This window comes from Pseudonaja textilis, chromosome 3 (genome assembly GCF_049901715.1).
Source record: "Pseudonaja textilis isolate UNSWEBS1 chromosome 3, rPseTex1.2, whole genome shotgun sequence".
NCBI classification, from domain to species: Eukaryota; Metazoa; Chordata; class Lepidosauria; order Squamata; family Elapidae; genus Pseudonaja; species Pseudonaja textilis.
The window spans coordinates 51,569,533-51,594,627 of record NC_141992.1 but is presented as its reverse complement, the minus strand read 5'-3'; the positions used below and the strand labels follow the sequence as shown (position 1 = coordinate 51,594,627).

The 25,095-nt window shown below is 36.7% G+C and overlaps 1 protein-coding gene across 6 annotated transcripts in view; it reads right to left on the bottom strand.

Annotated features, from left to right (window-relative positions):
- Positions 1-25,095, bottom strand: part of KIF21B (kinesin family member 21B) — a 71,181-nt gene that overhangs the window by 36,652 nt on the left and 9,434 nt on the right. For all 6 annotated transcript variants that reach the window (XM_087929687.1, XM_087929688.1, XM_087929686.1 and 3 more), the window contains exons 2-6: positions 7,780-8,002; positions 5,579-5,761; positions 4,437-4,586; positions 1,237-1,371; positions 734-901 (exon numbers count right to left, since the gene is read on the bottom strand). In XM_087929687.1, coding sequence (XP_087785813.1) covers positions 734-901; positions 1,237-1,371; positions 4,437-4,586; positions 5,579-5,761; positions 7,780-8,002 — 859 coding nt within the window. The remainder of the gene's footprint in view (positions 1-733; positions 902-1,236; positions 1,372-4,436; positions 4,587-5,578; positions 5,762-7,779; positions 8,003-25,095) is intronic.

Genomic DNA, 25,095 nt, shown 5'->3' with positions numbered 1-25,095 from the left:
GCAAGAGAGTGCCCTGAATCACAAGACGCTGGACTGAATATTAAGGGGCCTATCCAAGGGTGGGATTCAAATTTTTTAACAACTGGTTCTGTGGGCGTGGCTTAGTTGGTGGGCATGGTTTGGTGGTCATGTGACTAGGTGGACATGGCTTGGTGGTCATGTTATTGGCTGGGCATGGCCAACTCAATATCACTCACATCGAGGCACACATCTCCTCGCCTGGCCTCTCATGACTGTGGGGATGCTGCAGCAGTCGTAAGTGTGAAAAATGGTCATAAGACACTTTTTTCAGTGCCACAGTAACTTTGAAGGGTCACTCCACACAAAGTACCAGCAAAGGAGGGGGAAAAAACTTCCAGAGACAGGAAGTCTAGTCCTGCCAAGAATGTAATAAGGGTTAACAGAAAGGCAGTTTCTGTAAGCAACACCAGAATGTTTCCTTCCTGCCTTCCTTACAGGATGAGGCCAGTAATTTCTTCTAACAACCGGTTCTCTGAACTGCTTAGAATGTTTAACAACCGGTTCTTGCAAATAGGTGCGAACTGGTAGAATCCCACCCCTGGGCCTATCTTCCTCACCACCCATTTGTTGTTTATATCCCACCATTCTATCCAAGCAAAAATGCTCAAGGGAGCAAACACAACTCACCAATAGAGATTCACCACAGAAAATAATAAAATAAAACATCATTAAACTACAACCAAAATTCAGTCTTAAAAGCAATCCACCATACCAAACCACAATTGATAGAGATGCCTTCTTTAGCTCTCTCGCCTGTGGCCCCAGTTCGTTTCAATCTCTCTGAGCCAGCCAGATCAACAAAGTGGAATTTGGCGGTTCGGGTCTCATATTCACTAGTAGGCTGGGATCCATCCAGAAGACTGTTTGTGTCTCCATTCACCTGTAGTAAGAACAAGTCCCAGAATTAGGTTACATGATATAATTTGCTAGTACCTGTACCACATAAAATATCAATTATAGTTATATTGTGATAAAACCCAAAATGAAAAATTAACTTGCTGCTGGCATGAGAAGCCAGCACTTTCTCTTCTGAGATAATGAGGCTGATTCAAACTCCCAAGCTCTCCATCACTACTTCCACTCAAAGTTCTTGCTGCATCTCTAATTCTTACACTACATCTCTGCCACCAAAAATTCCATCCTGTCCATTTGATAGCAAAGGGGCAAGAGACACGATCCTGTCTGATCTAGCTTACCCCCTCCTTATGGCCTTACCAAGTGTACAGGAGAGCAGACACGCATTTGGCAAAGGTAGATTGTAAAGATAGCATGGGAGCGGGAACTTTGGACATTCATCTGGGTGCTGGCTGTGGTTCGGGAGAGAGCTCCCTGTTTCAGGCACTGGATCAGCTGCAATGGGATAAAGGATATACTGTCAGACCAGGTGCAAGCCCCATACACACACACACACACACACACGTGTAAAGGAAAAATACTATTCCATCTTGCTTAAATAATGTCCATAAAACCAAAGAACTGATTATGGACTTCAGGAGACATGGACAGGACCACGCCCCACTCATCATCAACGGAGAATGAGTGGAAACTGTCCCTACGATCAGATTCCTTGGCATCCATATTTCAGCTGATAACTCCTGGTCCCCTAACACCAAGGCCATAGTGAAGAAGGCTCAGCAGCGGCTGCACTTCCTGCAGGTTCTCAGGAAGAAGAATCTGTATAAGAAGCTGTTGCTGGCTTTCTATAAAGCCTCTGTGGAGAGCACTCTGACATATTGTCTGGGTGTGTGGTATGCAGGCTCCACAGCTGAGGACAGGAAAACTGTACAGAGGGTGATAAACACAGCTCAAAAGATCATTGGTTGCCCTCTGCCCTCCCTGGAAGATTTAGCCAGGACCCGCTGCCAAAGCAGAATCAAGGCCATTATAGAAGACCCCTCGCACCCTGGCAATTATCTTTTTGACCTGCTGCCATCTGGATGGAGTTTTAGGTCAATAAAATCCCACACCATTAGACTAACAAATAGTTTCTTTCCCTGGGCCATCCGAACCACAAATAAACATGAAGTCACTATCTCATTAAGATGTGAAAAGATGTGAAATCTCAATACCCCATTCAGATGTATAATAACATATTACAGTACAATCCATCTCTTGTGTATTATACTCGGTTAAGTGTTACAGTCAGTGTTGGATGTATATTTTGTGTATATTTGTAGATATTGTACTCTCAAATTGCAAATGGAGACATGGGTACTCTTATCTTCATTTTTAAGTGCTTTGGTTTTATTGTATTGAAAACGGTTGCTGGGGTGCATTCTCAGTTTCGTTGTACTTGTACAAATACAATAAAGTTTTTCTAATTCTAATTCTAAGCTGCTATACTACCTTTTTAAACATGGCAAAAATCTTCCCCTACATGCCACAAGACAGTAATAATACAACCTGAACTAGATGTTACATGCAGGTAAATCTTTCTCTGAGTTAAAAGGGGTTTCCAAGTGAAGAGTGATCAAGGAGAAAGTGGGCGCTTTAGAAAATAGCTTGACCTTCTCCTCTCTGTGGCAGCCTCTCAAATTTGGCGGCTGCTGCACACTGCTGGCTCATATTTAGCTGGTTGTCCACTAAGACTCCAAGATCCCTCTCACAGTTACTGCTATTGAGCCTGGTTTCACCCAGTCCATATGTGTACTTTTGGTTTTTCTTGCCTAAGTGTAGGACTTTACTTTTCTCTACACTGAATTTCATTTTGTTAGATATGGCCCAGTGTTCTAGTCTGTCAAGATCCATTTGGATCTTGAGCCTATCTTCTTGGGTGTTAGCTATTCATGCCAGCTGAAATATTTGAAAATGTTGAAAATTTAAGATTCAATGCATATGTATTTATGCATATAATTGAACTGCTTTAAAATTTCTTCTTTCTGTTATTCAATAATGATATTCTTTTGATTCAAAACATTAGGAAATGCCATTCAAGGATCTAAAACAAACCCACCACTCCTTGCAATTCAGTATGCTGAAAAAGATCGTACACTGGGAGAGCTATCATTATTTGAAGGAAAGAAGGAAGGATCTGTATGTATAAATTCAATGCCAGTTTTTCTCATCCTGATGCTTTTCAGATATGTTGAATTTCTCCAGACAATGAGGGAACGGAAATCCAATAAAGCAATAGTGCATCAGGTTGGCAAAGATACAGTTGTGCATGGCAGCTGTACAGTGTCTTTTAGAAGAACAACACTCAAGAACAGGAATTTGGCTTTGTTAATATGGTTTTGGCTATGAAAGAATATTTGGCATGATTTGATTCATTTTATGCTTCATAAGCGTTTTGTGAGTTCTTAAGAGGCTTTGAATAATGGTGTGGATTTTTGTCTTAATGTTGAGAAACCACTTTTTGGTTTGTTTTATATTTACCACAAAAATATATAGATGATTCTTCACATAAATTCCCAGGATAGGAATGTATGTTAAAGTAATGAAATAAAAATAAAACAATTTCCCAGCTGCTGCTCTGTCTGTAAGAGGAAAGATTTATGGGGCCTCTATCATTTAACTACATATGGGGAATAATCAGAGGGACAAAGTGTAAGCAGACCCTTTCCGATCCCACCCGCTTCAGTTTCTATTGTAGCTTCCAAGGCTTGTTATCTGTTAAAACTAAGAAATATTTCCAACTAATCAAAATATACACAGTATCAGCTAGTTTCTAGTTGTTAGAACATAATAAGCGTAACAATTTGAGCTGCAAAAAGTAAAAATGGAAATGTGAGGAAAGCTAAAGATGATGTTTCCCATTATGAGAAGCAAAATGAAGAGAGATTTTTCATAGTTGAAAAAAATGGGTTCTGTTATGGGCACCATCCAAATAATGAATGGCAATTGGAATCTGAATAGAATGTTGGAATGTTAACAACTCTAGTGAACTCAGAATGCAACCAAGCTAAAGTTTGAAACACAGTTGAAGAATTCTAATCTCAAAATCCCACGTATACACAAAATCAGTTACTGCAGTTCAATTAAAGCTTGGTTTTCATAATCTAACCACTTTGTTGCAAAGATAGGAAAGTTGAATTTGCTACCTCAGTCTTTAGATATATTTTATAGGTGAAACTGACTAAGTAATAACATCTTATCTGGACTTAGAAGGTAAGCTTGATTGGACGGATGAGAAAGTACTGAACAATACCAGGATTGTAGGCTAGATGGGGAAGTTGAAAAACATATGGGAATAAAATGAATGGAAAATCATTTCCATTCAGTACTGTTGTTCAGAAAACTACCCATCTGTCCAACTTTACTCGAGTTCACTTTTATCTACTTTATCTGCTAGGTAAAGTGAAGAAAATGTAACCTCTTTTAGTGTCTGTGAACTTGGAATCAGAAACTAATAACTGCTCCAGTAAGATGAAACATAAGAGAAAGAGTTTATGTGCACAAAAATTAAAATCACTTACCTCATCCTGTGAGCTAATGAGACGTGATGTAACACCTGTGGTATAGATACCACCACTGGTATCTTCATGGATTTTGATATTTGATTTTCGGTGGCGATTCTCAGGGTCTCTTGTGCTATCAAAAAGATCCAGGATCTCCTCATTATATAGCTGAAAAATGAAACAGAAAAACAAACTACTAGTTAACATATTGTTTTGCTTTTTTAAACTGCTCCACAACAAACCAAAATGGAAAAAATTTAGATATATAAATGTTTGAAGATCAAAGCTTAGTATTTTATTTTGGCAGAAAGTGTCAAACTACTACATGTCAAAAAGCCTATAAAAAAATTAGCAAGTTTAAAATTCTGTAATTGTTACAGATAGTGTGAAATTATTCATCTCCTTTGGTTTTAAGATTTGGTGCTCTTTATAAGGAGAGAATTTCATTATTGGGATAAACCTAAAGGAGTTGTTATAGAAGTAAAAATATAGAGAGGCACTAAATGAAATATATCCTTCCCCTAAATTCTGAACACTAAGACAAATGTTCTGTCTATTACATTTGCAGCAGCCAGAAGCAGGTAAGTAAATAATACAATTTATTTGTGTGGCAATCCTGAGATCTCAACAGTGTTTCAATAGTAATGAGACCTGAGGGCTATAAGAAGAGTAGTTTGTATTTTGCATTTTTTTACAATTATTGTCAAGAATTTATCTTCTGTTCACAGGTTATTTATTGCATACAAGATATATATAAGAATGATAAAGATAAGGCCTTCTTCAAGTCAAGATTGAGTTCTGGTGGCTTCCTGAACACCATACAGTTTTATTGGCAATAATACAGAAACTGTTTACTGTGGGATTTCTTTTTAACTTCTTAGTCTAGCATACTGGCATCACCTTGGAAGCCTCCTATCCAAATATCAACCATTAATATTTCACTAGGTTGATTAGTTAAAAGCTGCCACTTGTTGAGACTATATAGGAATACCCAATACTTTAACTTGTACCTGAACTGAAATAATATCACTGTTCACTATTTATCTTCAGACACTGAAATAGAGAAATTCCACCCCACCTTCCAGTTCAAGTTGGCGTATCAGTGAGTTTCTAAACACTCTTATGTCAAGACTCACTCTCTTCAACACCAATATACTTACCTCCAAAAACTGTGCACTGACTTTGAACTCTGGGATGGGGACCCCCTGGTCTTGTGCAGCCTGCTTACGTGCTTGTATGCCATTGAAGAGATGGGCGATGGCCCGTGGAATTATGCCCTGCTCCTCGTCAGAAGTATTCATGTCAAAACCAGTGCCCATGGTATAAGTCTTGCCTGCACCTGTCTAAAAGACAGTAGAAGTATTTCATGGAACTGTCACATGGCAAAATAGGTAAGAAAGTATGTACCTTTAGTCTGTTCTGTTGGTCTTAAAAGCAAACACAGAGTATCACTATCAGATTTACTCCTTGCCTTGTTTTTTTAAATTCTAGTTCATGCCACATCTTTTTACATATTTGTCATAGTTTTTTCATTAGCTAAAGTGACTCCACATTATACTGCATCTCTTGTGTAACATAAAAACATAACATTGCCCTGGAGAGAAGGGAAATATGAATTTCTAAAATGAAAAGCCATTTAACATCACAAGCTAATTTGCAAGCTTGTCAACTGCTGCCATTTTTAATCAACATTAATTTACCATGTGTTATTCTGGCAACCAATTAATTCATTTCAAATTCTCTCCCATCCTTTCCCAAGGGCTGGTGAGAACCAGTGTGAAGTCATGGCTTGAAATGTGAGAAAACTAATTTCAAACCCTCATATGCTCATTAGGTTGCTTTTAGATGCTATTACTGCACTCAGCCTCATTTGGCTTATAAGGCTCTACGAAAACTGAAGCATTGGTCCTAAAGAAGTACAAGTCCCTTGGAAAAAAATATGATTAAAAACAAGGCTCAGCCAATAGAATATCCACAATAGGATATGAAATTAGTATTAGAAACTATGAGAAATGAAGAAAGAATACAAATAGGTAAAAACAGAGTATTAGTCCCAAAAGTATGCTTCATTCTAGTCATTAAAAAGATGAGCTAAGCAAATGTTATGATATATCCAGAAAAATTTCAATGCACTATGATTGTCAGCCTTGGAAGCCGTTTTTTACTTGGAAGCTTCGAGGCTGCCACATTTAGTGCCTGAATTTGGGAGGGGGGATTTCATGGTGAGGTAGAAGATTAGACACAACAACATTCTTTCTCAGAGAGTCAAGGACATGTCGCCCTGCACCTGGAGGGGATTGACTGGAGGGATGTCTCCAGTTGGGACGAAGATTTAAATGGGCCATGTGATGGACTAATGGATGCAGGGGATGGATCTTTGTTTTTCTTTTAGGAAGGAAAAACCCAGAATTCTCAGATTCAAGTTCTCCCAGATGTGCCAATATAACAACTCTGATAAAATGGAACTTTGAAGAAATGTCGGTCTGTGTACTAACTGTATATTACCAGATGGGTGATGCCAACAAAATACTCTTTTGATCAAAAATTCTTTTATTAACTTGAGGACTGGATATATATCTGAAGATATATTTTCGATATATAGCTAAACGCCTCGTCCTTAAGTCTATTCGCCCCATGAAATTTGACTGTTCCTTACTCTACAGAGCTAACTGCGAATCCACTGCAGCATGTTTTTTGTAAGTTTTAAATAAGGAAAGATATATTTGCTTTCTACTCTGGTATTTACTCTGTATCTTTTCCCTAATTCTAAAGACCAATTTTCATCATTATTTCCAATGCCCCGAAGGATTTTTCCATATAATTATTGGTACAGGAGTATTTAGTTCCATTATTTATACCAATCAGTGGATAGCTTTAATGATCTTTAAATTTTTCATTTCTTAAAACTGCCCCTTCAAAATAAACAATCTCAATCCCTCCTCATTTTACTTTATGGCAAGGCCACTTCATACTTAAGTAAGAGTTACTGTTACCCCTTATACAGCTTTCCCCAGAAGAACTGCTATATAGGAAGACAAAAGGTCCCACATTGTATAAAAAGTGCCTATTTTATTACATACACAAGACACATATAATTAAATACTAAATTTCAAATAAAACTATAGTATCTCTCCCTCTAGTGAAAAAGTCTAAAATTTAAGGGGTTGTCATACTCTTTTCTGATGGGCTTTATTATCTTTAAACTTAACTTAATCGGAGAAGCCCTCAAATAGAGAATGATTTCTCATGAAATATAGTACTCTAGTCGACATAAAGCAGGAAACATGGTCACTTTAACCAAGCCAATTCATTCAGATAAGATCATAACAGAAACTGTGAGGAGAGTGAAAAAGGCACAAACCTGGCCGTATGCCAACACAGTTGCATTGTAGCCTTCAAAGCAGCCCTCAATCAGCTTGCTTACACAAGTTGTATAGATCTGTTCCTGCCAAGTGTCCAGGTCAAAGACAAAGTCATAGGTAAATGCTTTGTCCTTTCCTAGGAGTACTTGGGGCTCTCCAGGTGTTACTGATGTGCAGATGTGGCATCCTTCAATCTTTTCCTTTGGCATCTGAGGACGAATCCTGCAGAAAATAAATGGGTGGGGAGAGCATCTCTTTTAAGGAATTATACAAGTAAAGTACTAGAGAATATAAAGGGATAATACGTCAGACAGCTTTTCTAGGGCACCAGTAGTACAATCATAGAAATCCTCATGAAGTTGCAAAATCTGTATGTTTAATTAATCAATCAAACATTTATTGTCAATGCACAACATGTATACAATAAAATTGAAAATTAAATAAATATAAGACCTTTCATATTATCTGGGTATAATAGAATCATGAATTTGGGAAAACCAACATCACTGCAGTGTTACAAGTACTTATAAATGCCTGGTAGCATTAGATTCCATAGTCTGGAAGTATGTAGATTTACCTACAAGTGACAGATAAAATATAATCAGACAGATATGGGCTGGGAGGGGTTACTGTTAACTGAAAGGCCAAGAAATACAGGATTTTTATCTTTCTATTATTAAGTTGAACCCAGCAAGTAATGTGTCACTGCAGTTAGCTGCGATGAGAAAAAGCAGAATAAGCTATTTCTGCATCAAGATCCCTTGAGGAAAAAAGACAAAGGTGCAATTCAGACAAATCACCCATTAGTGGAATTATGCAGATAATGTAAAGGATATACCAGAGAATCTGAGACTAGCATTTTGATATACATGCAGGTGGGGGCAAACCTTCCCTCCAGCAGAAAAGGCTCTTCTAGAACCCACGAACCAAAACTCCTTGTCCTATACAAAGTCCATAGCTCCTTCTGTTGAATCAAATGGAGTAGGCTAATCCCATTGCAGTGACATAATTTGCCATAAAACCTGGCCCCATGCCACAAAGGGCTTTAAAGTCATAATCAATACCTTGAATTAGACCTGGAAGTAAACCAACAACTAGTGCAGTTCACACATTATACAACACATGCCAACTTAGGGGCAGGTAAAATGGTCCACACTGTAGAACTCTCTCAGGTTTAATATTTGAAACAAAGCATTTGAAACTCCAATGTGCTTCTAAATTTTAACACTCATGTTAGGATTCAGAGAAGCATAAGGCCAGAAATTATACAAATATTTATCTATATAGTTGACTTAAAATAACAATGAGTCCTTGCTATTTGTTGATTTTTATTTTTTTCACTGCCTAATCTCCAATAACCGTTTAAAGCTGCTGATATTATCAATTCATTTCCTCTGTTTAGATTAGCATTTTCTTTCTTTGTAATTTTTATAATTTTACCAATGGACAAAAACCTTAGGGTCCTTTGGGCAAAATTAGATTTCATTTTTTTTCCAGTAACACATTCTGTCTTTACAGTAAGACCTCATTATACATCTGCAACAGAAGCGTGTTAATTGCATCTTTCTGCAATTAAATGTTACTTGCCTGTTATTTATTTATTCTTTTCAAAGTCAGGGTCATAGAACTCAAGCCAATCAAGTTGATGCTTTAGAGTTAGATTTGTTTTGCATCTGGAAGTAGTACAGTAAGAGCAAATGTGATAACATAAGTACATTCAGCATTTGGAGTACTAACAAATATCCCGTGCAAAAATCTCAAAACCATAGCTTCGGTGATCATCCTGTTTGCAAAAGTTCTTCAGAATTCTAATAGGCAATTAAATAAGCAGGGAAAACATCATAAGTTTGAGTTTGCTCCTAAATTCATATCTATTGTACCATGGGCTTAGCATTGTACCAATGCTAAGACAACAATAAGACAAATTGTAATGGATACAGATTTTCAAAAACAAAACAAAAAAAGGCGCAAGGACCCCCTCTAATTGCTACTCTATCAACCTGGGAAAAAGCTATCACCTTTTCAACTCTCCATGTAACTTAATAGTCCCAAATCAGAGCAGGATTTATACTCAATGCAATGCTCATTTCTCTCCCTTTTTGTCAGGGAGATACTTTCAGAGTCTATGTTAAAGCGGATTTGTTCTGGAGGATCAGAGAAGGTGGAAACAATGGCACATGTAAAACCATGTATTTTTAAACTTCTGTAAAATGCTCCCCTTTTACTTAAGATTCCAGTTAGCCCTGATGAGTTTTCCCTATATTTTTTTCCTCTGTAGATCAGTATCTAGCAGAAAAACAAATCTAGTAAAGTTCTGCATGGCCTATTCACCCCGTATGGTCAACATACATTATTCCTATTTCTCTTTGAGTTAGTTGTAGCTCCAGGTCCTATTTTATCTCAGTAATAGGGACATTTTTATTTTAATAAGATCTGCAATTATCGCAAATGTGCCATTCAGCTCACAATAGATGGGCAGAACACTATTCAAAAACTGGGAGGCTTCTCCATTCTGTACCAACAGGATGGAAGAGCAGCAGTTCCCATGACAACCAAGTCTCTGCAAGGAGGAGGAGGAGGAGGAGGAGGAGGAGGAAAAAATGCAACCCTAAAAGAGAGCACACTGACAACACTATATAAAACACCACTCAGGCATTTTCTCCAGTGGTCTTGACATATACAATGGCCTGGCTGTTCAGCTCTATCAGCAAAAGCCAACATTTATAGAGAGGGGAACCAACTGGGCTGGCATCCAAGGCACAAATGGCCTCTGGTCTTAAAGGGAAAGCTTTAGACCAGAGGCCAAAAAGGAGCTTTCTCTGTTCTCACCCCCAATAGAGTTTCTCATTCAGGAAGATCCCCACAGAAGGGATTTCATCCTAGGATTTTCCAATCAACCTAGTCTTTGCTCTAAATTTGCTTGCAGAAGGAGGACGCATTCTAAAATTATTCCCAAATAAACTAAATTAAAAGCTTTCTCACAAAGAGCTGGAATAGTACATGCCTAACAAATCTCAATCAGAAACAAAAGCAGTCTAAAAGAAAAGGCTGAAGGATTTTTCTCAAGAGCATTACTTTCTTTTTCAAAGGCCCAATTGCTTCCCTTCCCTTGTCAATCTGATTGTAAGGTCCCCTCATTTTGGCTAGGACAGACAGATAGGCAAGGATGGAGACAAAACGTAAATGCATGACTTATACTACTCTCGTTTTATTCTGCCACTGAATCCCAATATTCAAAAGACTTAATTTAAAATTCTTGCCTGAGTGTGGTCACACAACCAGGAAAAAGAAAACCAATCAGTTACATGCATATTATGATAAAGTCCAGTCAGTCAATGACTAGCACAAGATTAAATAAACCCAAATAATTGGAGAAAAGCCTGAGCCTGACATGTTCCATCAGCAAATATTTTTTTTCTTGCTATGCAGCTAGATAACACCATGTTTTCAGGAAGTACCTTAGTGCTGCCCCCATATAGTCTGTATTAATCCATGTTTGATCTGAAAAAATATGAGTAAATGAGAGGATTTGGACCTTGTGGCAGTTTTGCTAAGATCATAAACAATGTATAAAACTATGGGGTGTATAAAACTTGAGAGTCCCTGTGCTTTCCTTTCTCTCCCATTGCAAAATATACTTTTTAATGGCAGACAATACCGTTCGCAAATCAAAATAGATTTTAAAATCTTCTCTATTTTTCCATCTTACTTTAATTACTTTATGTGTTTCTTTACCACCTCACTTTTACATCACCTCAGTCCCAAAATCTCAACAGCTATCAATTCCTACTTCCAATAATTAAGTTTTTTTAAAAAAGTAATTTAGGAAATAATAATATAGTATCTTATTATTGCCACTCAGAGCCTTCTTATCAAATCAGGAACAGCCAAATTCATACACCTGATCCATCCTCAAATGCCCCATGGAACAGCCGCTTCTTAATTATCTCCCAAAAGGAATGAGGTTATCCTTGTCTCCAGGACTATGCTACTTTAGGGAACAGTCACTGTAAAAACAGAAGACTAGCTCCTGAGTTCCCTTTCATTCACATTCTATAGCTTTTGCCAAATGTTAGCTTCCATATGGAACCATCTCAAACATAAGGTCCCAAACATATACGGCTCAATAGAGGGAAACCCTCACTTTGAATTGTATCAGACACATCCGTAGCCATTTCAATTTTTGCAATAATGGTCTGACATGAGTACAGTAGTCTGGTGTAGAGTCAATTACAATCTAGACAAGGGATAACAAAAGTCAGGAGTGGCTGTCACTATACCTTCCAGTTCAGAAAAAGCTGCAGCTGGCACACAAGCAGAACTCTACAAAATATGTCCTGGCCATGGCTTCAACTTGCTTTTTCAGAAGGATTCATGACTCCAGAGAAACGCCATGTGCAAATTAGGCGGCAATATAAACTCCCTAAATAAATAAAATAAACCTCCAATGTGATTCTGCCCTCTATGAGGATCATAACCCCAGTTTTAGTAAACGATGGTCTGCCTCTATAGTCAAAATGCTTTTTGATCAACAGCCATGCTCTTGTTTGTATTAAGCCTGTTTCTCCTCAGCCAGATCCCAACACCCCTCAGACACATAAAAGTAGAACTTTTATGTTAATAATTTTATGACACCAAGATAGAACTTGGACTGTGTCTCTTAATTTGCCCAAGGTACAGATAAACAAGGATACCAATGATATTTTACTCTGTGCTCACAGATGAACTTCCTCCAGTGGTTTTAGATAACTATTAAAGAGTAAAAAGGAGAAGGTGGAACCCTGAAATATCCAACATCGGTGTGTCTAAGGACACAATATCTTTCTTCCACCAAACAGAATTACTCACTTATGTAAAATCAAGCCAAACAGCTGGCAATACACAATATGACAGGCTGTAACAATGAGTGAAATTTCTTTTTTTAAAAAAAAAGTTTTATTATTTTTTAGACAAACATACACAAACACAACATAAAAACATCAAGCCATCTTCCACTTATGTACATACAGTGTGTCGATTGGTTTACAGATTGTTTTGTGCATCCACTTCATAGTCATCACTTACAATTACTTGTATATGTTCTCATATTATCTATCAAATATTCCTAAATACATCGATATCATTGTTAATCAATCATTTGACTATACTATTATTCGTTCATGTTATGCAAAATAATCCATATTTTAATTGATTTATTTTATGACAATTCTATCCCATAATTATATTATGATTATGATAAAGATAATACATCTTTATATATTCTTTATATTCTAAAGTTCTAGATATTTCATTACCATATCTTATTGTTTAACCATTGATAAAATAAATCCCCAATCTTATAAAATTGTTTATCTTCTTGTTCTCTAATTGAGTGAAATTTCTAATATGAACTTGAACCCATTTAAACCAACTGATCAAAGAGGGCCCTAAAATCGCCACACTGTAAGAGTAAGATATATGCAGAAAATCCTCTCCACTTATTGCTATTGTCTTACCATTTGGTAAGTGGAAAGGAAGAGGTTAATATTTGGGGGGAGTGTTTTTCAAAGTCAAACAAAAGATAACTGAAGTCTATCAACTGCTATAGTACTAAATTCTCACTCAATTTTCAGAGTATTTCCATCAGCTAAAAAGAGAAAGACAAAACAGACTAAATACTGTATCCTAATTTGCATTAGTACAATGCTTTAAATTAACATACAGTAGGCTGCAAAAGATGAAGCTGTCATTCAGGACAAGAGCTTTAGATATTAACGGTTTACTAAAAGCCTTCTATAGTACACCAGTGCTCTCCTCACTTTAATCAACTGCGTCAGTCATGTTCAAAAATCACATGAACATCATGCTTCAGGCATTATTTCAAATTCTGATGGCAGCACAGTTCCTTTCAAATCCGGAGAGTGCTAACTCTCCATATTCAATTTTATTTTGCAATAAATGAATGGGAGCAACATTTTGCTGATGCAGAAAGCTATTCCAAGATATTATCTTGGTTTCAGATTTTACATGGAGTGTTCAAATTAAATGTAAGGTGAACAAGGACATATGACAATGAAGGGCAAAAATAAATCTAGATTTGTAATAAGTTGGTAAGGATAACTTGCTTCCAATTATTAAATGGTTCTTACTATTTCAACATATACTACTGAAATCAAGAAAGCTTTCAATAATCAGGAACAGATTTCCTTACAAAAAGATTTAAATACAGGTGGTCCTTGATTTATAACCACTATTGAGCCCAACATTTCTGTTGTTAAGTGAGACATTTGTTAGGTGAGTTTTGCCCCACTTTATGACTTTTCATGCCATAGTTGTTAAGTGAATCTGGCTTCCCCATTAATTTTGCTCGTCAAAAGGTTACAAAAGGTGATCACATGACCCTGGGACACAGCAATGGTTATATGATCCAGTTGCCAAGCACCTGAATTTTGATCGCATGACCATGGGGATGCTGCAAATGTTGTGTGAAAAATTATCATAAGTCACTTTTTTCAATGTCATGGTAACTTTGAGCAGTCACTAAATGAACTGTTATAAATCAAGGACTACATGTACCAGAGCTGAATGGCATTTTGATTTCAAATTATTGAATTGAGAGAATATATTTTTCATCAGATGGAATTTGTAGTCTAAGTTTAAAAAACGATTTGCACTTTCCCGGGAAAGAGGATAATCAGAATTAGCTCATTCCATTTCTAAAGTCTCAGGTGCATATTGTGTAGAGATACTGCACAAGATATTTTAACCATGATTGAACCAATCTAGATGAAAAAATTTTGCACGGAGGGCATGTCCAAACTTATCTTCTTATTCTTCTTTTATCAATATTAAATTCTAAATACCAGGAAAAGGAAAGAATTGAAAGGACTAATTTTTTTAGCAAAGCTAATTAATTGCAAATTCTCCAAGTTAAGTCTCCTCAGATATTAAGATCTAAATGGCTATTTTCAAACTCTTGCCTGGCTTGGATTATAGAGCAGAACTTTCTTTGCACTTTATGAGGCAATCAGAAATTCACCTTGGGAACCAGCCAATTTCTGTAAGCAAGTGTTCCAACATATACAGATATGGCGGAAGAAACTATTTAAGTCCATGACCAAGGGACTATTACCATGAACTATGGATTAGACAAGAAACATATGAGGCTTTAGGACCCCATTTATCATGAGAAAAATCTATTGCCTTCCCAAAAAACTGACTGGACACATAAGAATACCAGCATAATCTGCCTTGGCAAACAGAAAGCTGTAGCTTCTTTCTCATCTCTCCAGCAATAACCATAGCAGTTCAAGCATTGTTTTATTTATTTGTTTATTTGTTTGTTTATTTATTTGTCAAGCAAGTATTAGATAACAGGTATAAATATAAATGTGGTTATGAATACATGAAATGGATACGAATAAAAAAGAAACAATAGGACAGGGGCGGTAGGCACGTTGGTGCACTTATGCACGCCCCCTACAGACCTCTTAGGAAAGGGGTGAGGACAATAGTAGACAGTCTAAGGTTAAAATTTGGGGGATTTGGGGAAGAAACCACAGAGTCAGATAGAGTATTCCAGACATTGACCACTCTGTGGCTAAAGTCATATTTCCTGCAATCAAGTTTGGTGCGATTTACCTTGAGTTTGTATCTATTGTGTGCTCTTGTATTGTTGTGGTTGAAGCTGAAGTATTCATTGACAGGCAGGACATTGCAGTAGATCATTTTATGTATTATACTTGGATTGGATCAAAGGCGACGTAGTTCTTGGTTGTCTAGGTCTAAAATTTCAAGTCAGGTGGCATAAGATATTCTGCTACGAGTAGAGGAGTGGAAAACTCTTCTCGTGAAATATTTCTGGACTTTCTCGACTGTATTAATATCCATTATGTAATGCAGATTCCAGACTGATGAGCTGTATTCAAGTATTGGTCTAGGAAATGTTTTGTATGCTCTAGTTTAGGGGTCACCAACCTTTTGGACCTCAGGGATTACCAAACTCATAATTTTAGATCCCAGGGACTACTAACTGGTTCTGTGGGTGTGGCCTAATTTTTGGGTGTGGCTTGGTGGTCATGTGACTGGCTGGGCATGGCTTGTATGTAATTATTATAAATATTTATATAAATATTGATTTTTTTTAATAAAAAAGATAAACTTTTACCCAAAATCAGGCAAAGCAGGCAGATTTAGTTGCTCACAAAATCACAGATTCATTCAGAGATCTATCTATCTGCCATTGGCTAGCTCAAATTTGTTTGCAAGCAAACTCACAAAATTAACTCACAACACACCATGCATGTAAATATTGATTTTTTTTTAATAGAAAAAGCAACTTTTATCCAAAATCAGGCAAAGCAGGCAGATTGAGTTGCTCATAGAATCATTCAGTGATCTATCTATCTGCCATCGGCTAGTTCAGTCTCTCAAATTTGCTTGCTGTGAGTCTTCACTGAATTTGCTTGCAAGCAAACCTTCAGTCCTATGGGAGGTTGCTGAGCCGAAGATCTAAAGACTAGCTAGAAAGCAAGAAATCCAACCATTTCCTGCTTCCTAGCTAATCTAAATCTCACAGCACAGTAGAACAGATGATGGTCGGAAAAAGGAAAAATAGCAATTTAGCAGGCAAGTTTACTGGGTAAGGAATGAGTGGGTGGGGAGGGTTTCTGTGGGCTATGTGGGTGGTGCAGCCTTGTGTTTCTGCACAGCCTGGATTAATTGCTTTATGGGGGTGCTCTGGGGGGTGAGATTTTTCTGCGGCCCACCAAAATTTTCTCACAGCCCACCAGTGGGCCATGACCCACCAGTTGGTGATTGCTGCTCTAGTTAGTAGTGTGATATTATCTGAGAAAAAGCTACGCAGAATTAGGTTAACAACTCTTAATGTCTTTTTGGCTATGTAGTTACAGTGGGCTCTAGCACTTAGATCATTAGAGATGAGTACTCCAAGGTCCTTGACATAGTTGGGGTCATCAAGAAGGTCTTGATTATTCAGCTTGTATTTTATTTTCTGTTTTTTTTTTTTCTGATATGTGAGACGGAGCATTTGTTTGTTGAGATTTGAAGTTGCCATTTATTTGACCATTCTGACACATAGTTGAAGTCCTTTTGAAGGGTAGCAGTATTGTCAGTGGTGTTGAATAACTTCAATAACTTCATCAGCGAATAAAACACAGTTGCTCTTAATATGATCACAGAGGTCATTTATGTAAAGTATAAAGAGAGTTGGTCCTAGAACGCTGCCTTGGGGGACACCACTGTTGACAGGTACAGGATTTGAAAGGGTCTTCCCTATTTTGACCATTTGTTGCCTGTTTGACAGGAATGCATCTATCCAGTTATACAGGTATCTGGATATGCCATAAGATTTTAGTTTTAGGAGTAGTTTGTCATGTACCACTGAATCAAAGGTTTTACAGAAGTCTATGTAAATAGCGTCAATTGCTTTGCCCTGATCAAGTTGTGTAGTCCATATGTTTTTGCAGTGTAGGAGTACCAATCTACCAATTTACCAATGTAAATGGATCTGGCTATATAACACATTTCCCAACATCAGTACCTGAAGATTTAGATTCAATTAGTGACTGAACCTAATTTTTTGATATTAACAACATTCAGATGTTCAGTGATTCAGATATCACTGTAGCAACTCCATAAATTGTTATATCTTCTTACTTAGGCTTAAATACTAATATACTATTATGCCATTATTGCGGTCTCTATTTAAATTTAAATCTAGTTTCTTTTCCTCTCACTGTCTTTACCTAATCTGCCTTGAGACTTGTTAAATTATGTTAAGAAAGTTTATTTTAATCTTCTGCTTTGTATTAAGATATCTGAATATGTTTAATTGTTTTTATCTATACATATGACATAGCTATTGAAACATATCTGCAAATGTCAGGAATGAGTATATTCCTGTTTTTTTTCACACCAAATGTGCATTTATCTTAAGGTAAATAAGAGCTCACCATGATCTTCTAAAATTAATAGAACTTTTTCTTTCATATGACAGGATCACATGACATAAAAGCGAAGAGTAATTATTCCAGAAACTAGTTGTATCATTAGGCAAGATAAGAGACATAGCCTCTCAAGGTGTATGTAACCAAGATATACAATTTCTTCTCCCCTAAAAATCCTGTGCATGCCCTAAATACCAGTGGTGGGATTCAAAAATTTTTACTACCAGTTCTGTGGGCGTGGCTTGATCCGCGTGGCAGGGGAAGGATACTGTAAAATCTCCAGTCAGAGGTGGTATTTGCTGGTTACCCAAACTATTCAAAATTTCCGCTATCGGTTCTCTAGAACTGGTCAGAACCTGCTAAATACCACCTCTTCTAAATACCCCAAGAGGGATACCAGAAAGAGCATACAAACCCAAAAGCTCTATTATATCTTATATGTTTATTTCTGGCTCTAATTAAATTCTTTGTGTCCAGGGACATCTATATTATTGACACTTCAGGAACTATACTATGCAAACAGGCAGTATGGGACAGTCCATTATGGCTTATGTTTCTCTTACTACTGTTCTCAACATAAAGTGTTCTTTTATGAAGAACCAAATCATATTTAGAAGTATCACATGCATATTGACTTGGAAGTGAGGGGCACCTGTTACTCCAATGCAGGCAACAAAACAACTTACATCAGCCTTACTTCAAACTTCCACTATTCGTAACACATTTGGGCGATTGAAACAGGCCTGATAAAAATACCTTCACCCTAGGTTTTTAAAATATTTAAATAATATTTAAATGCAAGTTGTTTAACAACAACAGAAATTATCCTGCCTTCACAGCACTGTTGCCATGTTAAAGACTTCCAGATGACTGAATCTGGGTTAGAGTTGCATGTAAGCTCCTCTTTAGTATGCAACATCACAACCCTACCCTCCATGTCATGTAATATTACAGAATATTTTGACAGGACCTGGTATAGGATATTCCCTCAGAGCCCAACAATCAGATCAACGATGCAGTGAAAGCTAGGCAATAAATAGTTACATTTATTTGCACTGCAAAAACCAAAGAGTACGTTTCTTTTCTGCAGATCAGAAGAATGGATACTTTTTTAAAGAAAATCTTTATCAGTATGCATTTTGATATGTCAATAATCCTTAATACATTATATATTACTCTCTTCCTGCTTCCATATATCATTAGATGAACTGTCTTGGCTGATATAGCTACATTAAAATATCTTCATAATTAATGTATTATGAAGGTTACAAATATTAATTGAAGTTTCATGCCAATGACATTTTTAGACAAACTAATCTTATTATATAATTACAATTATAAGGTTATAAACTTAGATGACCAATTATTATTATCCTTAACTCTTGCATGTTACCCCAAATACATACTGTATAGGTACTGTACTTTAAACTCTAATACACTCATTCTTAAGTGAATAGAAAAATTAAAACATGACGTTGATAGATGATAGATAGATAGATAGATAGATAGATAGATAGATAGAGTTTGAATAGATCGATATTAGAAACAATGTGGATAAGGTGTTGTGGTTGATGCATCTATTTGAATTAGTGCTCTGCAGAAAAAAATATATCTAAAACATTTCTACTCTGCAGCAAAAATAAGCCAGAAACCAGAATTTAAGAATTTCAATATTCCACACCTGTTATTTGTCTCACACGTTTGGAGCCCACAAGGCAAGAGATAGCACAAGGAAAAGCAGAACTGTCTCAAACTCATTGCAGGGAATGACTTCATAACACAAACTATTGCAGCTAATGTTCTTCAAAAACATGACTCACTATCCTTCTGTTATTACAGTCTTTAACCCTGGCCTGATCTGCTGCCCTGGACTTCTTCCTAGAAAAGATGCTGACAGACTCAATTGCAAAGTTCCCTGGAAATCAGTTTACATAGGGCAGAAAGGCTTTCTGAATATGATACTTGTCAACACCATTGATTAAAACAAGTCACAATGCATAAATGTCTGGAACCTGTGCAGATTGTCAGGCAGAAATCCTCCCACAAGACAGAATGAACTGGATAATCTCGTGTCAGTTTTCCAAGTGATGAAATCCATTTTAAAAAGAAAAGCACAAAGTCCATCTTCCAAGACAATTCATTTTATTTAGGAAAGCATCAAATTGACAAAGTCCATGGTAATTCCAGATCTGACACAACCCTACATATGTCAATACCGGGCTTGACATCTTGTGCACAATAGGACTAATTAATTATATTTTATACGCCTATATCTATCTGTAATTTAAATTGGCATCATAAGAGTCGTCTTTCAATAAAACACCTATATTTATCCAAAGTGTACAATAATCAAACTGCATCACAGTTTACTAGTAATACAATGGATGAGGCTAAAAGATTTATCTTAAACAGAAATTTTCAATAACAATATCAATTTTCAACATCTAACAAGTTAAGAGGAATGCCGAGATGCGGACTCCAAAATTGGCTTTCTTTTTCTACTCTATGCCTTCTATCCTCATTATGCCAAGCAACTTTTGCAAAGGCATAACCATGGGTGCCGCAAGTTTGCCATAATTCATGTATGTAATGCAACTAACAGAGATAAAAGTAGTGATTAGGTGAAGTAGCAATACTTGCATTATTTGATGACTGTAACATTTGATTGTTAATGCTACTTCATATAGGAAGAAAGTTGCCCAATTGAGGATAAGGGGAAAGATGAGTTTAAATACATTATAGATAGCAGAGGCCAGATGCTAGATAAGAAAGAAGAAGAAGTGGTCATGGAATTTCAATCTGTCTATTCTAGCTGATCTAACATCAGCTGTACACAGAGATGAATTGTTAGCAGAGAAATATGTTTGCTTCAATCATATTGTGTTAAAAATGAACTAAAAAATCTTATTTCAGAAAGAGAAATAATGAATACCGATAGTCCTCAATTTATGACTATTTTTTTAACAACCATTTGAAAGTACACTGATGAGGTGACATGATCACCTCAAAAGGTGACATGATCAGTCCTCACAACCGTTGCAGTGTCCCCACAATCATATGATCAAAACTCAGGCATTTGGCAACCAACATTTACAACAGTTGCAGCATCCTGGGTCATGTGATCACCATTTGCAACTTTACCAGGAAGCCAGAGTTGGTTAATTACCACGGTGATTTGTTTAACAACTGTGGCAGAAAATTTCATAAAATAAGGCTTACTTAATAAATACAGTATATTGGTTAGTAAGAGAAGTTCCGGTCCCATTTGTGGTTGTAAGTTAAGGACTATCTGTAGTTAAACAACTTTATACATGTGACCAAAGGACCCTAAGGGCAGAAACTACATGGCAACATTTGGGGCAATACTGCTATCACCACTTCAAAACAAATGGAATAGTAAAGCAATAGTAGGAAAGAATGAAAAACTGAACCAACATAGAGTATAGAATAAGATGGAAGGGACCTTGGATATCTTCTAGTCCAATCCCCTGATCAAGCCAGAGACCTTATACCATTTCAGACAAATGGTTATCCAATCTCCTCTTAAAAACTCCAGTGTTGGAGCACCTACAACTGTGGCAGTCTCTTAGATGCTGAGATGCTGCTATCATGTCAATTCTTCTTTTCATTAAACTAGACATACCCAATTCCTGCAATCATTCTTCATATTTTTAGCCTCCAGTCTCCTAATCATCTTTGTTGCTCTTCTCTGAACTCTTTCTAGAGCATGGGTGTCAAACTCAAGGCCCATGGGCTGGGGCTGGCCCACTGGGTGCTTAAATCTGGCCCGTGCAGCCGGCCTGGAAATAGCAAAGGACCAGCCTGTGGTGTTTCTGGCAGCCAATATGGCTACCTGCAGCACTCTGCCTGCCAAAAACAGGTCACAGGGGGGACTCATGCATCCCCCCCATGCCACATTTTGGCAGGCAGGGTGCAGCAGGTGACCATCCCTTCTCCTCCCGGGCTGGCCTTTAGAGGAGAACTACAATGCCAAACCGGCCCTCAAAGAAATCCAGTTTAACACCCCTTTTCTAGAGTCTCAATATCTTTTTTATATCATGGCAACCAGAGCTAGATGCAATATTCCAAATGTGGTCTTACCAAGGCATTATAACCAGGTGCATTCATTTGATTTAGTTAATTTCTTTGAATTAATGTATATCCCTATATTTTTGTCAATCCAAGTTTTCTAGACAAGTCACAAAATTCAAAACAAAATATAAAACCAAAAGCAACAAAAAAACAATTAAAAATCACTGCCTGTTTCCATTTGTTCTGAAATGAATGGGTACATATTTATTGTTCCTCATAGTATTCAATTCTGTTTTAAAGGCTGATTTTAGCTTTCTTTAAGAGTATCTATCATTTTTTTCCCCCAGAATAGATATATAGTTGATATATTTTATGATGATATATTTTATGGCACTCTATCAAGAGGAAACTTCAGTTTCCACAACAAAGTAGTAGTAATCATAATGGAGATTTGCCACTGTTATACCAAAAGATACTAAAACTGAGAAAGCCTCCATGGCACTTAGGACAAGAAAGTTAACAGAGAATTGCAGTTGGCAAAACAGTGAAACATACGCCCAAACAAAGTAACACAATTGAATGAGATATTTGATATCCAAAACAAATGCATTTAAAAATAAACAAAATATATCCATGCTTTTTAAAGCTCTAGTGCCATTAAAACTAGCTGATGTACAAGAATGTAAGAACTTCTGTATTTTCTCTCAACATCTGAAGTAAAAACAGAACAAAAATGGAATTGTTCAATTAGTCTATTTTATATACAATAGCTGAATCTTTAGAATAAATTGACATAGTGTCTACCTCATGTAATCTTGCAGGTAAAACCCTGGAAAAAATGTTAATAAATTGGCTTAAAGAAACGTTTTACTGTCAGCATGTGGATCAGAACTCCTAAGTACTTTCTTTCACTTTGCTAATACTTACAAAGTGACAAATTGGCTTATTAATTTATGCATTTATTTCAGTTTACAAACTGTCCAATTCTCAATGATTCTATTTATAATCCATATCAGTTTTGTATATTTAGTTTGATCCCATTGCTGCAATAATCTAAACATACTTTATATTACAGAATTTAATTTTGATATTGTTTTATACAAGAGAGAATGAGAGGGATTTAGTCTAGTAGTTAAGGCATTGGGCAAGGAGTGAAAAGAAACCCAATCATGCCAGTATGAAAAAGGGAGCTATCTTAAATAAACTTTTTTTTACAAAGATTATCAGTTGGTTTCTAATCAAGAAGTTACAGTTGGCTAGTTAGCATCTAAGGCCAATCACTCTATATAACCTTAGCTATTATTTTGCTTTAAGGAGCTTGAGTCCAAAATATTTGCCAATTTTTTCTGTCTATTCTTCTTTCAAAAGGGAGAAAAGCTGACAGAGTAAAATGGCTGATTACTATAAGCAGATGATCTAACCCTATCTCTTGGGGAGATCAAGGATATGGCATGTTTCAACAAGAATATTTTTAAAGTGGCTGAGGTCTTAAGGCTGCAAAAGTTTAAATAAACTTGAAATGTACTTCCTCTCCCCCCATTTCACAAGCTCCATTTCCTGATTCTTCTCAGCACTGAGAACTCTCAGATATTACAGGAAATGCTCAGTGAAAGACATTTTTGAAGTCTTCAGTACACATCTTTTTTGCAATGTGATATAAATTTCACTTTTTTAAAAAAAATCTTTAGGTAAACAATTCTAAAGGCATATGTTTATGTAAATGCAAAACGTTGTTCTATAGTATATCACTGGAGAACAAGGTATTTGACATCTTCAATAATCTGAATTTTTTCCCTTAGACATTATTCCTGTCTTGAAAATGAGATTGAATCAACTTAATGCCAGACAGGCACACTTAATTTAAAACTATATGCAATACAAATAGACAGCATCCTATATACACAGGGCAAATAAATGTAACTAGTTGAGGATAATCCATAAATTTAATAACGTAAGTTTTAGTTAGTTAGTTTCATTGTGAATTTGTGGCCCTCCTTTCAATCCAAAAATAGCAGCAAAGAAATGTATTCCTATTGACTGTATTTCATGGCCACTTCATATATTTTTTATACTGATTAGCACTAAGCCTGGATTGTGTTAAGCAAGGCTCATATGTAAGCTGTTACAGCTCTACAGTTTATAAATTATAATGGCTAGGTTCACAAAAGACTCTTACACCAAAATCCCTTCTGGTATATTGGCTTCTTGGAATAATTTGTGCTGCTCATTGCCGTATTTTAAACCCTTCCTGGCATAGAACAATCTTCTCTAATTGTTTCTGTCCATCCAATATGAAGAAGCAAAAGATCCCTTCATTCATATTGCTATCATCATGGATTCAGAGTTGGCATTCGCATTAATTCCTCTCTACATTTAAAGAACACCAAATTCTACTCCTGTTCCTGTGTTGATGATTTTATATCATCCCATTCCAAGTTCAACAGCTATACAACCTGGTAGTTTTAAGTATTTCCCCCCATATTTCAGTAACATCCAAAAGCAGCTTCCGAGGCTGAAAAGCTTTTTTGTTTCATCACCATTCTGTGGGATGACTGAAGCAGAATTTCAGACTTTCACCCTCTTCTCTCTGCTTGCCAGCCAAGACCTCCACAGCCATTTCTCTACATTTGCTCCCTCCGTTGCACTTTATTTCTTGAGTTTGTTCCCTTCACACCTGTCACTTTCCCCCTCCTGCTTTTAACACCAATTTCCTTCCCAGCTTTCAATAAGATGGTGAGCTTCCCCATTTCATCTGGGGAAGATGAGGCACTTTTTGTTCTAACAGTATCCCGAAATGTCTCTTTAATTTCAGTTCCAACAAACTTACTTTTTCCTCCAGAAATTGCCTTTTTTTAAAGGTACTTGTTCCACAGTTGTCAGATTCAATCACTATCCTTGGTGGATCCCCCAAAGTATGGATCTGCCCTTTGGAATAGTGATGATCCGAGATCCATAGTCAGACTCTGCCATCCTTGACAAACCTCAGACCTAATCTTTTTCAAAGGCACAGGGCGAGGATATGTGTGAACCCGCCACTGAGATTATCCAGTTTGTTTAATGGTCATGACCCTCCTTCCTATTTCTATTACTCTCTTTTGACAGATTGTATTGCTTTTTATTAACCCAGCTGGCCAAGAGTCATTTGTAAGTGGGAAGACTTAAAAAATTGAAGTTATAAATCAACATATGGTTTTTCTCCCTCACCTTGGCTAATGACAGGTCAAATGAAGAAAGCACCAACGCTATAGATAAAATCTCTGCAGATTGTGAGTGGCAGTCGCTAATCAGGACCACACCTTTCAGCCCAGAGGCAGTAAAAATGCACTGGAACAATTG